Below are 16,917 nucleotides of genomic sequence, written 5' to 3'. Positions count from 1 at the left end.
GTTCACTAGCTGAAAGCACTTGACATCTACAACACTAATACAATGTAATTAAACCCGGTGGGTTGTGTCCTGATACATTGGATCCTTTGTCATTCCCATGGTATGACTTGTTTGTTTATGTTGGACTTGTTGCCTTGCATTAACTGTTTGTCTTGTTGTTCTTGTCTTCCTCTCTCTTCCTGTCTTCCAGAGTCTGCAGCTCTCCTCTCAGGGACAGTCTTCTGCAGCCCTTCACTGATCACGGGCCTTCCTGGCATCTCTCATCCATATCATTCCTCTTTCCATTCACCCATCCTTCCCCCTGTCATGAAAGGCTTGTCCAGCAGTCGGAGTCACCATCACGTGGTCTCCTATGAACCATCATATGATCCACTGGGTCACCATGTTGACCGCAAGCCATATTTGATCAGTCAGATGGACATGCCTGTGCCCATCCCCATGCCGCATCCAGCTGAGCTGCCCTACTACAATGCTCAGCGTACCTCGTACCCCTCTGACAGCAACAGCATCGTCCCATATGGAACCTTCCCAAGGAGGTGCCACTCCACCTCCTCAACTCACCATCCTGAGGTAAAGGATGAGTGTATGGCCATGGTACCATATGTAGGAGGAGGAGGGGGAGGAGGAGGAGGAGTAGCTGGAGGAGGCTATGGAGGTAAAACGCCCACCCGGGTACCAGCAAACTTTGCGGACCCGTTTGAGCGTCAGCCGTCATTTTCCAGAGATGGCTACCATACACTGCAGTACAAACGAGGAGTGCTGGCCCACAGTGGGGGGATGGGGGCCAACAACAACAACAATGACAGTCCAGGGAGAATTCGCCACCTGGTCCACTCAGTCCAGAAACTCTTCACCAAGTCACATTCATTGGAGGGCCCACACCACACACAGTCCTCCAAGGGGGCCAATAATGGGAGTGTTAATGGTGGTGGTGGTGGCGGAGGAGGTGGTGGTGGTGGTTCAAGGGCCAGCCCAGAGGGTGAAACTCCACCAGTGGGAGTGCGCCACCGGAAGCGCAGCAAGAGCCGTGAGCGCTGTCGATCAGCGGAGCCCAAGCATCGAAGCCACCACCACCACCACCACCAGCTCCACGGCTCAGCATCTGCTCCGGGCTCCGGATATTGGAGCTCAGATGACAACCTGGAACGGGAGCTGTGTCTCTACCACCCTCATCACCACCAACCTCCACCCTCACCCTCACCCTCCATTTCCCCCTCGCCCATCGCCATGACAATGGGCCGTTACCCCGGCAACAACCCAGACAAGTTCCCCCAATCTCCCCTGCCCCCTCTCTCCTCCTCGCAGTCCCAGCAGTACTTTATGATGGACCCTTACGGCACACTCAACGAGCACACACACACCCACGCACACCATGGCCACGCACACCACCACTCTGCACTCAAAGCCTCCAGGAGCAACAACGATGTGAAGTATGCAGCATCGTCGGCATGTGTGCCAGTTAGTGGTAGCAGCAATAACAGCGGTGGCGGTATCGGTGGAGGAAGTGGCCCCTTGCTGCCACTGGGTCTTGTGGACGGGCCCCTTGTGAAGAAAGGGGCATGGTCGTCGAGCCTAACGGTGAGCAGGGCCCGAGAGGTCTACACCAACAACAGCAGCCACAACCAGCTACGAGCCAGCGCAGGATCCGGTAACCTAAACCTAGATAGAGCTCTAGTCAAATCTAAGGGCAGTCAGCAGCAGGAGCGCTCTTGCCATTTCTTACAGGTAAATAATTCTTCCCCCGACTCCCATCCAAAACCAGTCGATTCACCCTTCTCCCCTCTGTTGACTCCCTTTTCTCCACGACTTACTTTCCTCACCAATGTTTCCTCTAACTCAGTGGTGTCCAGTCCTCTGAGACTTCAGGTTTTCAGTCCTACCAAACACTATTGTCTTGGACTTCTCCGAAGAAGTTCAGCTTCAGTTAGAGAAGGGCAAACCAGTGACTGGGATCCATTACTAAAGTGGACATTCAAAATTTTAAATCAATAATGAGTTCTGGGACGTCCACAGCTGCTGTCTCCACAGCTGCCATATTCCGTTAATCATTTTTGAGTCCCATAGGTCATGAAGTGCTACTTTAGCAGGGATTCCAGGCAGAGTTTTAGGTTATCCCAATGCCAAAATCATTTCAGTGCCCTGGATTCAGCTCCTTTAAAAATTCCCAGAATGATCTGTAATATACAGTGAGCATTATCACCGTCTGTTGCCACAGTCTTTGGGAAAGATTCCCATGGTGACAACTTGCTAGTGTTACTAATAACTCTCCACTCTGAATGAATAATGTAATGAACATAATATTCACAGTAAAACTGGGTTGGAAATATATGAACTATATTCCTAGGGGCTGACGCAGAGCAAGCTTGAGAAGTTTTTGGTCTTTCGCACTCCATCTCCAGTTCTTTGGTTTATTTCAGGAGAAGAGACAGCCATCTTACAGGGGGGGGAGGGCGTTTGTCTTCATATGGAGCCCGTGGGTGTCACAAAAGAAAATCAAATTTTTGTGCAGTCCAGCCACGAACACACTTCCCTGCATTGTGACTCACTACCTACCAAACTAGAGAGAGATTTGAAACTGTGGAAGTAAAATTAGTATGAAAAATGATTTGTTCGTCATTGAGTCTTTGTTTTTATCACTTATTCGCTTTGTTATAATTGTGTGCCTTTAGGAGGTAAGAGAAAATATCATGCTAATGTCATCCACGTGTTCTGTGCTGAGGCTTCTTTTCCCTGGCAGCTGTAACTGGACCTATGTTCATCTTGATAGCTCATATTAGCTGTCTTGCTCACAGACAGTTAATGGCTTCTTTCCAGTTGGTTAATATGATTGTTTTTAGCAAGAAGCCAATTGTGGCCTTCAGCTTTGTCTTAAAGAAATGTATAAATTACACGTTATCGTTTATTCGAGGAGATTCTCCCCTTGGTTTCAAGGTTATAAGGTACCTATACTCAGTATACTTATCATCATCTACCATCAGAGTTTAGTGCGTTTACTGTCCAGAGAGACTTTAAACAGGATCACTTTGATGATTTGGATCACTTTAATTATATAATTAATATAATAATATAATAATTTTAAGTATTTAATTATACAAATATTCTGGGACTTTTTCATCAGCTGAACATCCAGAGTGCTGTATTTTGACATTGGGACACTTTAAACCTTGTTATCTAGAGATAATACCCATCAAGTTATGATAAGATGGCACTAACCTAAAAATGTGGTCATCAAGACAAGATGCAGCGGGCAAAGAAACCAGATCAAATGTATTACTCTGTTATTTAAAGGTCAGGTATGGTTAGTTTATAGTCTGAATCAAAGGCCAGAGTCTTTTCTAACTCAGCCCCTGCATTGGCTTAGTGTTTGGTTGGAATGACACCTGCAGATTAACATGGCTGGAAACTATGACTGGATATCGCTGGCTAAGGCTGGGGACACACTAGAGCTGGTAATATGAGGGCTTTTAGCATGATTCAATCTTGACCACATTCATCAACCTACAGACACTTTTTTCTAATGATATTTTAAAAATATAATGATATATTTTTACTAACCTCAAGGCTGTGGAATTCTGGAAATGGTTCATTCAATTTTGTTTCAATTTGAAAATTGATTTATCTTATTAAATTAATATTCAAATTCATTATTGGTTAATGTGCCAGTTATTATTTTTTGACTCATCACAGTTTCCTGAAGCTCAAGCTTAATCATCAGATTACTATTTTTTTTTTTTCAGACCCGTCCAAAACTCAGGTCATGTTCAGTTCAACTTCAGTGAAGAAAATCATCACATACTCAGATCTGAAGCTGAAACATGAGAATGTTTGGCATTTTTATAAAAAATTTTTTTTATAAAAATGCCAAACATTCTGTAACCTTTAATCAACTTTCAAATTTGTTGCCAATCATCTGTTTTGTCAATCAACTAATCAATGAATCAACCAATTATATGCTCTAATTATCATACTGTTGAATGACATGGGTTAAAAAATGCTATGTACTAAATGTTAGCTTTAATATCTATCTATCTAATCACTTGTGCCTTGTTGAAAGAGTAACCAAACCCAGAACTGTGTGGAGCCTCAAGTCTCGTGGTGAACAGCAGGTACTGATGTTGACCTCCTCTGTCGGCTGGTGTTTGGTGATGCTGCTGTCTGCAGCAGATGGTGACGTCACCTGACAGGTTTCTGACCAGCACCATTTCATTAACTGTCAGCGTGTATGGAGAAAGTAAGAGGAACTTGACCATGGACATGTGTCAATGTTTTTATAGTTATTGTTATTTGTCTGTGCACCTCAATCCATATAAGGTTTTTTTTAATTATTTTTTTGCGTCTTTGATTCTAATTTCTCAACCTGGTCTGCCATGAAGGAAAGAAAACCCAGATCAGGTTCCACAGCAAGACTAAGAATGACAAGAAGACACTAATGCAATTAATGGAATATGAATGAGTACAGATGGAGAGGGAGAGGAGAAGAGAGGAGCTCAGTGCATCATGGGAAGTCCCCCGGCAGTCTAAGCCTATAGCAGCATAAGTAGGGGATGGTTCAAGGCAAATCTGAGTAAGAGCTAACTATAAGCTTTATCAAAGAGGAAGGCTTTTAGCCTACTCTTAAACATGGAGAGGGGGTCTGACCCAAACTGGTAGATGGTTCCAGATTAGAGGAGCCTGAGAGCTGAAGGTTCTGCCTCCTATTCTACATTGGGAGACTCAAGGAACCACAAGTAAGCCTGAATTCTGGAAGCTCAGTATCCTATGGGTCAAGGGTAATATTGTGTATTATATATAGTCAGATACAGTATATTTGAGGGATAGAGACTGTGAAAGAAAGAGCAAAATCTCTAGTGCTTGACTATTCTCCCTCATCTCAGTGTGTATATAAACATAATGACCACCCCCCCCCCCTTCACCAAAGACCAGTAATGAGCGAATAACCATGCGGTTTCACACAGGTTTAGGTCTGGGTCTTGGTTACTTAATAACAGGACTGAAAACATCAATCTACAGTGGAGTTCAGCAGGGCAATAATTTTAATAAGCAAAATCTCCAAGCATCCTCGAACAGCCCTCTCCGCAGGGCTAATACCTGTGCAGTGTGTTTTCAGAGTCAGGTCGTAGTGTGTCCGCAGCCATAGAGGGAACATTGCTCCCTATCACCAGTCTATTACTCTAATCTCCGAAGAACCCCACTGCCACCCCCCCCCCCCCCCCCCCCCCCCTTCTCCACCACTCCTCCCCTCCCGCCTTTTCTTCACTCACCCAACTCACCCCCACGCTTCCTGTCAACCCAACCCCCTCTGCCACCCACCAACCCACCTCCACCTCCTTTACTTCCTCTTGGTTTGAAGAGCCTTCCTCTTCCTTCTCCTCTTCCTCCTCTGTCCTCCTTTTGAGTTGAAGAGAGAAGTAAGTGCAGAGCCAGTAGCAGCCTTACTCTCTGAATGCTAGGTAATGACATGAACTCATGAAGAACGACATCCTTTCCCGTTTGTAGACCTCATTTTTAATTTAGTAGTGCTTTCCCTTCCTGCCTTTCTGCCAGTTATTGTGCCTTTCCTTAGTGTTTGTGTCTTGATGGCTTGTTGTTGTTGTGCTGTGCTGTGCATTGGAGTGCTGTGCTAAGTGTTGGGGAGGTGTTAAACTACAGACTACCCAGGAAGTAGAAGTGTTGAAAACTCTGGAGTAATTGCCCAGTGTATTTGAACACAGTAGAGTTTAAGTGAATTGATTCTATTATATTGAATTTGAGTAAACTCCCTGGCTGGATGAACATGGAAGAGTGATTACATGACAGAGCTGTGAAGGCTTAAAGGACCTCACCAGTGATTTTGCATGCTCATGCCAAACAGCTACTATCTGCTTATACCCTGTGCTGATGCCAGTCATTTCCTGAAGCATGTGACTTTATTTTAGCCTTTTAAGTTTCTGTAAAACTTCAAAATGTTACACTCACCAAAACACAGTTCATCTGACTTCACTCTAAAACAATCTTTTATTCTTGGACTCATTTCCACAGTGGAGATATACATTCCCACTGTGTAGTTCTGCGTGGAATCAGTCAGCAGGACAGATGTCCCGCCTACGGGTTGTTCTGATTGGGCAGACTGTGCTGGGTGAAACACAGGAGGAATGAGGAGTTTTATCAAACTTAGTGCGGAGCTGCTAGAGAGCACTGAAATCAGGACAGCTTGTCACACTTACAGGTTCATCCACTGTACGGTTGCCTCGCTATGACTCCTCCAACCATTGTTTCGAAAATATGGAAGGTAGTTCATGGCTGCGAATGAACATTGCTAATGTTGGTCAACATTTTATATCTCATTTTCAGGCTTTCTGCCTATTATGTTATTACGAGTCTCAGTTGACTCTTTGACTTTACTTTTAACTGAACGTAGAAAGCTGAACCAGGAACATGCCACATTCAATGCTGAATTCAGATCTGATAGAATTCAGATGATGTGACAGAGAGCTGTGGAACCTTAGCTCGTGGAATGGAGGAAAGAATTCGGTTCAGCTCGTTCCAGGCTGCTGTAGCTGTAAAAATGAAATGACCTCCCCAGCACATACTGCTGCTGTTTATTTGTTACCTGTCCTGTGCTGTGTGGGATGATCGTGTGCTTGAATGTATGTGTGTGTGTATATGGTTAGAAATTCAATGATACAGTTCACATTTATGACACACAGCAGAATTACCAACATATACCAACAGAACATACCAGCTAATATATAGTGACAGACGATAATCCTCATGATCTCTGATGTCTCCAGACAGTATAATGCATACAGTGCAGTATAAATCAGCCTTAAGTTTTCTGTCCAGAAACACATTCTTTGGAGATGTTCCACAATAAAAGCCTCCAGGAACATTCTTTGCAGATGTTCCACAATAAAAGCCTCCAGGAAGCTCAAAGGATGTGTTTGAGCAAACTAGTAAGAAAGAAATAAAAAGTACAGCAACTGAGTGACAGAGCAACAGAGAGACGGAGCAGTGAGGTTGATAGGACTTTGTTGTTGTGCTGACGGAATTAGCCATTATAGCACAGGTGACTCCACTCCTGTGAATAAAAAAAAAATAAGTGGCCTTCATTAGGAACGGGCTTTTATTGGTTTGTGCTCTTCACTCTTTCAGACATTATTTCAACTTGACCTTTTATTATGATATTATTAAATAGCAGCTTCAACAGAAATGTGTTTAGCTCTTTTAACAGTGTATCACTTTGTGATTTCTGACCCTAAAAACCATTTTGTGCCTCTCATGCGTTAGCGTACCTGTGGGTACTTAGTGTATTTCTGACGGTATTTCCAGAATCCCCAGAGACTCTTCTAACCCCAGCTGGATGAAAAACATTCTGCCCACTGAATGACAAAGACAGGTTTTTTTTTTAACCCTTTCTGGGTTCAAACCTCACCAGTTAATGGTCTTTTAGAGAAACTGCTGGATCCCTCAGTAACACACGAGAGGCACAAATTGCAGCTATGCTGACCTCAGCTGACGGGACAGGACAGATCATCGGAAGCCCCGTGTATTTCAGGAGCAGACCTGTGTGGGCAGGAGACAAAGAGATCATTTAGTAGCTCAGACTTGTTGTTTCACATTCACTCTGCTCTGCCTCCTGTCAGTCTCAACAAGCTAGGCACGGTGACTCATTTATTAACTGTGATCCAGACGCTTATTCAAAATACTGCAATCATGTCATGAATTTGACAGAAAGTGAAAGCACACGCTTTTTTCTTTAGTTCTGAATATCTTCAACACTCTGTGTATAAAGAGCAGATAAGTTTTAGACCCTTTTTTGTTCCTTGCTCAGCTCATAAAATTAAGAATTTTATATAAGAAACAATAGTGACTGCATTTTCTAATATTACATTCAGAACAGTTGTTAGAGGGTTTTCATTTGCAGTAACATTTTGTGGAAATTTTGTTAAGAAACTCATCATAAATAAACTATTTTTTTTGTCTAATCCCGCTAATTAAATTCTCAAGATTAAGGCACTTCTTCAAATTGATTCAGAAATCATAAAAAAAATCCAATATTGTCCTAAATCAGTCTTGCTCATTGACTTTCCAACACACACACACCCTAACACAGTTGGTATGACAGTTGATAAATTTATATTCTCACACAGTTTAACTTGTACAATCACTTAACCCTAGTTTTAGGGTGGAAATGCTTAATAGAAGCATGATGAGTCTGTCACTTACATATGAAAGTCGCCGTTTATTTTTTTAAGTATGAAGCACGAAGGCAAAGAGAAAAACACAAAGTAAAAAAAGTGCACACAATCAAAAGCTGAACATGAAAAGAAAAGAAAAAAACTACACTTTGCTTTCAAACAACAGTCTTTCTTTGACTGAGGCAAACGGCAGCTAAAAAGCAGCGCGTCAGAGCTGCTGTATCACGGGTGTCAGGAGAACACATTAAAGCTGTCCTCGCGCTCCCCTCGGCTGTATATGTTCAATCTGCAAATTATCATCTTCAGCATCTCAACAGCACGCCTGCTGGCAGCACGGTTACAGTACCTGTTATCTCTAATGCTGCTGCCTTAAGCCATCAAAACAGCCAAAGTGTTGCCAAGGAAACAATGTACAGGCAGCAACATGAGACACACAGTCGATGCTGTGGATATACTTTATAGACACAGATTCCCTGTGACTTATTTCTCAGTTCCTCGGCTTAATTGCTAAACCTCGGCAATGCATCAGATGTCCAGCGAAGAGCATGTAATGCACTAATGACAGTGTGAAGCACATAAAGCATTGTGTTCCACTGTTCTTCAGCCATTACAGTAGAATGAGTGAGGAGCTGCAGTGGAAGCGAGGCCTGTGCGTGGGTGAGAGGCGCTGCTGATGCTACTGCAGCTGGTCCTTTCCCCGCATTCTCTTTTTATAGCCAAACTGCTCATTTGTGTTTCTTTGACGTCACACACACACGCATGCATGCACGTACACACACACAGAGAGAAAGAGAGGGTGAGAGAGAGACATTTAGCCCAGCAGATCTGTTCGGCTTCTTTCCCTCAGTGATTCATATGTAATTAGTCAGAGTAGCGGCGCAGTTCTCCTGCTGTCTGTCTCTGTTATTGTCTGTCAAATTCTCACACTCCGGGCCTGCAGTCTAAAGGCAGTAAACGCTCCCAAGTTTGACACACTGAGCTGGAATCGCTCCAGCTGGCACAAGCGTGCTTAAAAAGGTGTGGTTAATTAAAAATAATGAGCGGTAGTAGCTTGTACATATACCAACCATAGACTGTGAGATACTGAGTACTTTCATTTGCTCTTTTAAAAAAAGTGGATTAAGTCTCGCAGACCCTTATCTGGCTTGACATGTGGACTTGTCACACACAGGAGGTACCGGTAATATTAATAATGGCTGTATTGGAACTCAGGTGTGCCAGTTTCAGGGTTCTGGTGCGGTGCCTGCCGACTGTCATGGCACAGTGGCACAGCTAAATGGAGCAGAACCTCATTACTGTTATTAGTTCCACCTGTGTTTCCCCCTGCTATGGGTGGACATGTCCAGTGTGAGTGGGCTGTGGTGACACAGGCCTGCATGAGAAAGCTGAAACCATCCATACTGCTGCAAAGATGAAACCAAACGCTGCTTCACTCTGTGTGTTAGCAGAGATGTAGGACCTCTGAAGCACTGTATATGACAGTCTCTATAACATGTCAGTGACTTAACATATCTCTATACAATACATCACGTATGTCAAACAGTTATCGTAAGAAATTAGCCAACTGCACCAATGAGCCGCCCTCACACTGCAGGCTTCAGACTGATTCAGGTTTAATGCTGTGTCTCTTCATTGGTTCCTGTCTCGTCTTTATTGTCTTTATATTATTTCTCCTTTAGACTGGGAAGAACACTGAAGACTCACGCACTCACAGCATATTTATTCTGCATTGTACACTGTACACAGTATTGTTCTCTAGTAGTTGTAGTCAAGTGTCCTCTAACTCAGGACTATTACCAAACCTGAATCATTCCCCTTTGTTAAACAGCTGACTATCAGATTTTTGTTTATTAGATCCTATGACAATTATCTGAGGCACATGTGGCTCTCTGGCTTTTCATTAGTGGCACAAGGCTAATCCTTTAAAGGATCATATTTTCTTACTTAAGGCCAGTGTTATGTAGTAGTACACCTACTTTCCTTTTTCAAAGCCATGCCTACGAGTTGTGCAACCAGTCCAACACAGTGTGTTTGTGGCACTCAGAGCAGTAAAAGATTTATTTTTGAAAAAAAAAAAAAAAAAATCAACTTGACTTTGAAAAGCAATGTCCTCGGTTACTCTGGACAAATGAAATCAGAACTATCGGACTGGATTGTAATTTTGGTGAACTCATTTCTGGAAAATGAAAACCATTAAAGTCCTGTGTTATCTTTTCTCCCCCGTTTATCATTGTGAAAACATCATTATCATGAAGATGTCTCTGTTAAAGTGCAGACACATATAAACACACACACACACACACACTCTCATGTGCTCATGCATGGACTCAGTTCTGTGTTGATGAACTGAGCTGACTCCTGGAAAGCAGATGTATCAATTAGCCAGAGAGAAATTTCAGTCCGACCCAAGCACACCCATACACATACTGTTCCATGCTAATTAGCCAACAGACTGTACCACAGCAGTGAGGGAGCTGTGCATGGATGCATGTGTGTGTGTGTGTGAGAGACAGTGATGGATTAAGAAAAATGCCAGCCATCAGTTTAGTCTGTATTGCGTTTCTTTTGCACTGCATGTTACCTCTGTTCTTATAGCTTCCATGTACCATCAGGCCAGTTTAGGTAGCCAGTTTGGTGGCTGGGACTCAGACAGCAGTGGAGTGGATCCTCCTGACAGCGTTTCTCTTTCTTCTCTGCCCGGTCATCAGGTACCTCAGGATGAGTGGAGCGGCTTCTCTCCTCTGGGGAAGGAAGACGACATCCCCTGTCGGAGGATGAGGAGCGGCAGCTACGTCAAAGCCATGGCTGAGGACGACAGTGGAGACTCTGACGGGAGTCCCAAACCCTCTCCCAAGATCCAGGCACGCCGGGCCAGCTACCTGAAAGCCACACAGCCATCGCTGACTGAGATGACCACTCTACAGTAAGAGATTTAACTTTTTTTAAACCATGCATCACATTTCACATGAGTTCAGTCTCCTCATATTCCTTTAAATAAACAATACAGAGATTTATGGACATCTACGATTAAAAGCACAGTGATCAGAGAGAAAACCACAGAAAAACAAAGTGTTGTCGTGGTTAAACAAGCTTTGCAATGGCCGTGTTATAATATTTATTAAGGGATGACTGATATTTTGGCTGGCTGATAAGTCCTTGGTCTAAAGTAGAACGAGAGCCATAACTCAGTCTGAGAAAATGGACAACACTGGACCCAAGGAGGTCCTTGGCCTGATCTGACCTGATCTAGCCCTTCAGACTACTACCTCTTCCCCAAGATGAAGAAGGAGCTCAGTGGTCACCATTTTGGCAGTGATGATGATGTCATGGACCACTTTCTGGAGGTCCAAGATCCCGACTTCTACGAAGTAAAGGATAGCTTGCAGTGTTTGCCCCTGAGAGAGGTGTAATCTGAAGTCGGATCTACAGCTGGAAGCCTGAAAAATCAGCTTTGTCTAATGAAGCTCTCACAGCTCTCTGAACACAGAGTCATTGCTGTCAGTTTCTTCTGTTGTATCTTCTTACTGTGTCACACACACTCCCTCTGTCTGTAGTGAGAGGTGTAGAAGCAAACCACAGGCCAAACAGAACAGAAAGGAGCTTTCTATCATTTTTTCTTTTTCTTTTTTTTTGTAATCTACATTTTGATATGTTATCATGTTATTGATGCCTAGAGAGACCACGGCAATAGAAACTGCATAATTTGACTGTGAACAACTTGTACAGCAGAATCCTGATTATAGAAATGTGTGTGGGAGAAGTTGAACCTGCAGAGAAGAAAACTGGTATTTACCATATGTTGAATATACACAATCAATAATTAAATCCCACGTATGTATTACTTTGCTTTGTCATTTACAAAATGACAAGTCTTATATTAGTCTACTTTCTCTGAAAGACCCTGGCAGACTTCAGGAGACTGACATAGATGTTGAAGAAGAACATTATCACACAAAGTACAGGAAAAACAACATCTAGATCATCAGAGTCATTCGTGGCTTCAGGAATAAATGTCTGAGATCAATATTCCTTTAAAACAACAACAGTTCTACTCAAATATTCAATTAGAGTGACTAACATTGTTAGCATTAAGCCTAGTTAAACTGCTATTGGCCTGTATGTGGGTCAGATGTTTTTGGGGAACAGAATTTTTTTAGCCTCATAGTCTTCATTTTATCACTGTCACATCTAAGCCATATGTTTGATTGACGCTTTTTATGTTGTGAAAAAGAGCCTTTAATATTTGTGCAAATAAAAACAGCCTGGTTCTGAAATCTTGACAGCACATATTGACAAAACCACGTAATGAGCGAACCGCATGTTCCACTGTACTACAGCAGACCGCAGCTCTGAGCTGACTGAATGACAGATGTGTGACAGCAGAGAGGCTGGCAGCTTCAGAAGCTGCTGTGGTTGCATGTTGAATGAATTCCGCAGCTGAATCTCTGAACCTCCACATCTCTGTGGTTAAATTGTGGTTATTTTATGTAACAAGGATAGTGACTGAAATAAACAATGTTGACTAAGTACAGCAATAACGTGTGTTTAACTCTCCATCCCTGTCGTCCCTCTGTCAGGATTTCAACGGAGCACTCTCCCAAACTGCAGATCAGGAGCCACAGTTACCTGCGTGCGGTGAGTGAGGTTTCAATCAATAGAAGCCTGGATACCCTGGACCCCAAAACCCTCCTCGACCCCAAATCGCTGCTGTCCTCACCCCAATACCGCTCACGCAATGAAAGCTACATGAGGGCCATGAGCACCATCAGTCAGGTTGGTTGTCAACACTGCTGCCTTTTTATTTACAGTACGCCCCACCCAGTCATGTCACCACAGACACACAAAAGCTTGGATGGATGTGATAGTGTTTGAAATCATTTTCATGCATTCTGCTGTGAAACAGAATTTGCTGTTCTACACTGGATTGAAAATTCCTGACTTGTACTTAATACCTGTTGTATTATACTGCATTAGCTTAATCTGGCAAGTAAGTGTAGATTCATCTAATCAGTGTGTCGTAGTAACCCCTTCCCATAACTGGAGAACCGGTGTTTCCACTGAAGAATTTATGATGTGAATTTATTTCATCACTGGAGTCACTGACAAATGTATTTTTACCATCAGCAAGGAAAATATCTAAAAGTATGTAGACTTTAACAGCAGTCTGGAATGTTAGTTTGAGTCACTTTCTTACTCAGACATGGCCATTGAAGGAAACAAGAAATATACAAAGGTCGAATAACAACGTTAGATGATGCCTCTACCTGCTGTCACTCGTCCTTCATCACGACAACTGTGACGTAAACAGTAGAAACTCACTATTTGTGTTACAAAGTTATCTACTAGTCAAGTTACACAGTACCTTGGTGAATGACAATGCATTACATTGAGTCGAATGATAAGACTACATTCAGTCCAGGTTGAAAAACAGGGCGTCCGTTCTTGTTTGAAAATGGTTTCAAATACTACCTGACCCCGGGTCTGTGCACAGAGCACCACCAGCATGTCTGCACTGTAAGGCCTGTACTGAGGATGAGAGTCATGTTTCCATCTCCACAAAGCCATCCATCACATTACAAGTGTCTTCTTAAAGGATACGACTGGTGATATTCTAAATTCTTCTTCTTGTTAACATTATCCATATGCAGATCCAAACCAAAACTGAAGCCTTCTAATCTAAAGTATTGCGTGTGTACCCAAAGCCCTTGATATTAGATTTGTCTCTGTCCAAAAACTATTAAAAAAACACATCAAAGAGCTGCACTGTTGCACTGGGTGATATGGCCATTCATTACCTTGAACACACAAGCTGTAGTTTAAAGTAGAAAGATGAAGCTGTGCCCAATAAGCCTTCATTTGTCCCACCTTAAACTTACCTCAAACCTCCACTTGTATCCTAAACCTGTCCCTAATTATCATTACCATACTGAATTGCCTCTATTACCTGTTTGATGTCCTCCTCTGCATGGATTTAACCACAAAAACCCCCATTAAACCACTTGCCACAATGTGTTGTTGTCAATTACAGTTTGTTTTCAGGTTAAGTCAATGTGAAAATCAAGCTCATGATTAGAAAAGAATAACAAAGGGATAAAAAATGCTAAATAGAAAGAGAGATGTCAAGTATCTAATTAACTTTATTGAAAGAGGTTAGATTTAACACCATAGTTGAAATACTTCGTTGTAGAAACATTATTTTCAGCTGCAGAACCTGGCAAAGTTTACAGCGTACACAGTCTTAATGCTATTTTCTTTAGACACAAGTACATTTTTTTAGCGTGTGCGGCTGTTTAGGAAGTTGAGATTTTGTTTATTTTATACGTTGGTGCTCATTTTAGCATGGAATTGTGTTCGTATTAAAACTTTCTCAGACCACGTCTGTCACAAATGCAAGGACATTGTTATGGTTTTAGTTTGAGTTCTTCAAAATCACTCTTCAAAATCAATTATGCATGTTAAGTTTTGCCTCTTTTATTTAGTCTCATTTCTTTTGATGACATCATCACCGCCAAAATGACAACCACTGAGCTCATCTTGGGGAAGAGGTAGTAGTCTTAGGGTGCCAAGTCAGGTGAACAGGACAAGTGCTGGACAAGTTCAAATCCACATTCTTGGATGGCAGCCATCGCCACTGTAGACTTTTGGGAACATTTTCCTGTTGGAAGAGCACTTCCCATGCCAGTTTCCCAAGTTGAATCGTCTTGATTTCCTCCCTTAGCTGTCTCAGGAGATCAGCATAGTAAGCCCCTGTGGTAGTGTGACCCTTTTCCAGGTAGTCCACCAGCAACAATACCTTTGGATCCCAGAACACCGAGGCCATCACCTTGCCCACCTTGCCTGCAGACCTGAACGATTTGGCTTTCTTGAGAGCCGGAGACTCTGAGTGTTTTCACTGTTTCTGTTGTTCTTTCATTTCTGGCTGGAAATGGTGGACCCAAGTCTCATGCATGGTTACGAATTGCTGGAGAAATCTCTTGGGATCCTCCTCAAAAATGGCGAGATCCTTTATGTCTCTTACATGGTGTACCGCATCCGGTTCTCATCAAGCCCAAGGAGTTTCTGGACCCAGCGACACCCTGGAGTTTGTTATGGATAACTGCATGGTTGCATTGATGCAATGTACCGTTGTGTTACTTCAACATGTCAAGATCACGGATCTTGTAAATGGATCTTGTCAACTGTGATGATGGTGACTGGCCTTCCAGGATAGGGGTCATCCTCTAGGCTCTCTCTGCCATGTTTTAATTCAGCAGCCCTCTTCTTTACCATGCCATAAGAAGGGGCATCCTGCCCTAGTGCTGCCACCGTGTCCTCGTGGACCTCCTTGGGTGAGGTAGCAGATGACTGCACAAAGGCCGATGTTGGTCCGAACTGTACGCCTCATATCCTTCTACCTTAGGCAACAAATTAATCCATCACTTGTCGTATATATGCAATAATAATCTCCCTCTCACACCACATGGGGTTGGTGGTGGTTGTGTGTTTCTCTGAAGCATGGGTCCTCTACCAGTGACCTGGGAGTTTGAGGGTTCTGTGCAGTATCTTAGTTGTTCCTAGGGATGCACTTTTGTGGACAGAGACCTCAGATGTTGTACCTGGAGTCTGCTGGAGCCACTCTTCCAGTCCAGGGGGTCACAGCTCCTCATGCTCCCATTACCACTGGGGCTATTTTGGACTTCACCCTCTACGTCTGTTCCAGTTGTTCCTTCAGCGTCTGGTACTTTCTTACTGTCAGCTGGGATTACCATATATCACAACTTCCCTCCTCTGCTCCTTGTCAAACACCACTATGTATGGTTGGGTGGTCAGCAACTGCTTGTCAGTCTGGAACTTGAAAGTCCCACTTAGCTCTCTGTGCTGTCCTTCAGACCAGCCTTTTCTAGCCATTGGAAGGATTTCTTGATGTCAGCCACTTCCTCTGGTTGCTGGCACATCCCATGGAGGGGCTTGGTCTTCCACAGTACTTTCTCTTCCTTAGTTGTCCTCATCACTCTCTGTCTTCTGCTGCCTGAGGCACTCTCTTAGCAGTTCATCCCAGGGGGCCATCTTCATGATGTATTCATGGATGCTCCTTGTTTAATCCTGGACTGTGGCTCTGACACTCACTAATCCTCTCCATTCCTCTCTTTGTTGATCATACTGTCAGGGTACTGGACTTTGGCTGGATTTAATAGGCCACCATCAAAACGGTAAATAAGACTAGTGTTCTGGACTAGAGTCTTGCAGCAGGGCAGAAAACATCAAGCAGAAGAGTATGGTGTTTTCTGCGCCGCTGCAGCTGAGGACACACTACAAGATTTTTTGCTAGATTTTACCCACGATTCCCAGTTGGGCAACCAGTCTTCACCAGTCAGTCCTATTTGGGGACAGTCAGCATGGGTAGTTGGCATAAAAATCTGTTAGTGTGTGAGGGGGTGAAGACTCGAATCTACAGGTGTGTGAGGGGAACAGACCGGACCTCAGATGCAGTCAATCAAACGTTTGAATTTTTTGAGCCGAATCTGGACGCAATTGGGTAGTGTGAACTGATTACTGACCCAACTGCAAAGACATGTTGCCGACAGCCAATGAAAAAGATAGGGTGGGACACAAGAAATAGTGTCAGAAGATGACGGGAAGTAGCAGGAATATCGGGAGAGTGGCGTCAAAGCAAACCTGGATTACAGAAATGGAGGAGAGATTAATTGAGTCACGACAGGAGTATGAGTGCCTATATAATGTTGGTTGCAGTTCATAGCAC

General features: G+C 43.3%; 1 protein-coding gene across 1 annotated transcript in view; it reads left to right on the top strand.

Moving 5' to 3' along the window:
- The first annotated feature begins 306 nt into the window (after window positions 1–306).
- LOC121193022 (disks large-associated protein 1-like) overlaps window positions 307–16,917 on the top strand; it is a 41,995-nt gene continuing 25,384 nt past the window's right edge. The window contains exons 1-3 of the mRNA XM_041055120.1: window positions 307–1,725; window positions 10,886–11,100; window positions 12,755–12,950. Of these exons, the coding sequence (XP_040911054.1) occupies window positions 307–1,725; window positions 10,886–11,100; window positions 12,755–12,950 (1,830 nt within the window). The remainder of the gene's footprint in view (window positions 1,726–10,885; window positions 11,101–12,754; window positions 12,951–16,917) is intronic.

This window comes from Toxotes jaculatrix, chromosome 14 (assembly GCF_017976425.1).
Source record: "Toxotes jaculatrix isolate fToxJac2 chromosome 14, fToxJac2.pri, whole genome shotgun sequence".
Lineage (NCBI taxonomy): Eukaryota > Metazoa > Chordata > Actinopteri > Toxotidae > Toxotes > Toxotes jaculatrix.
This window is presented reverse-complemented; position numbering and strand designations above follow the sequence as displayed.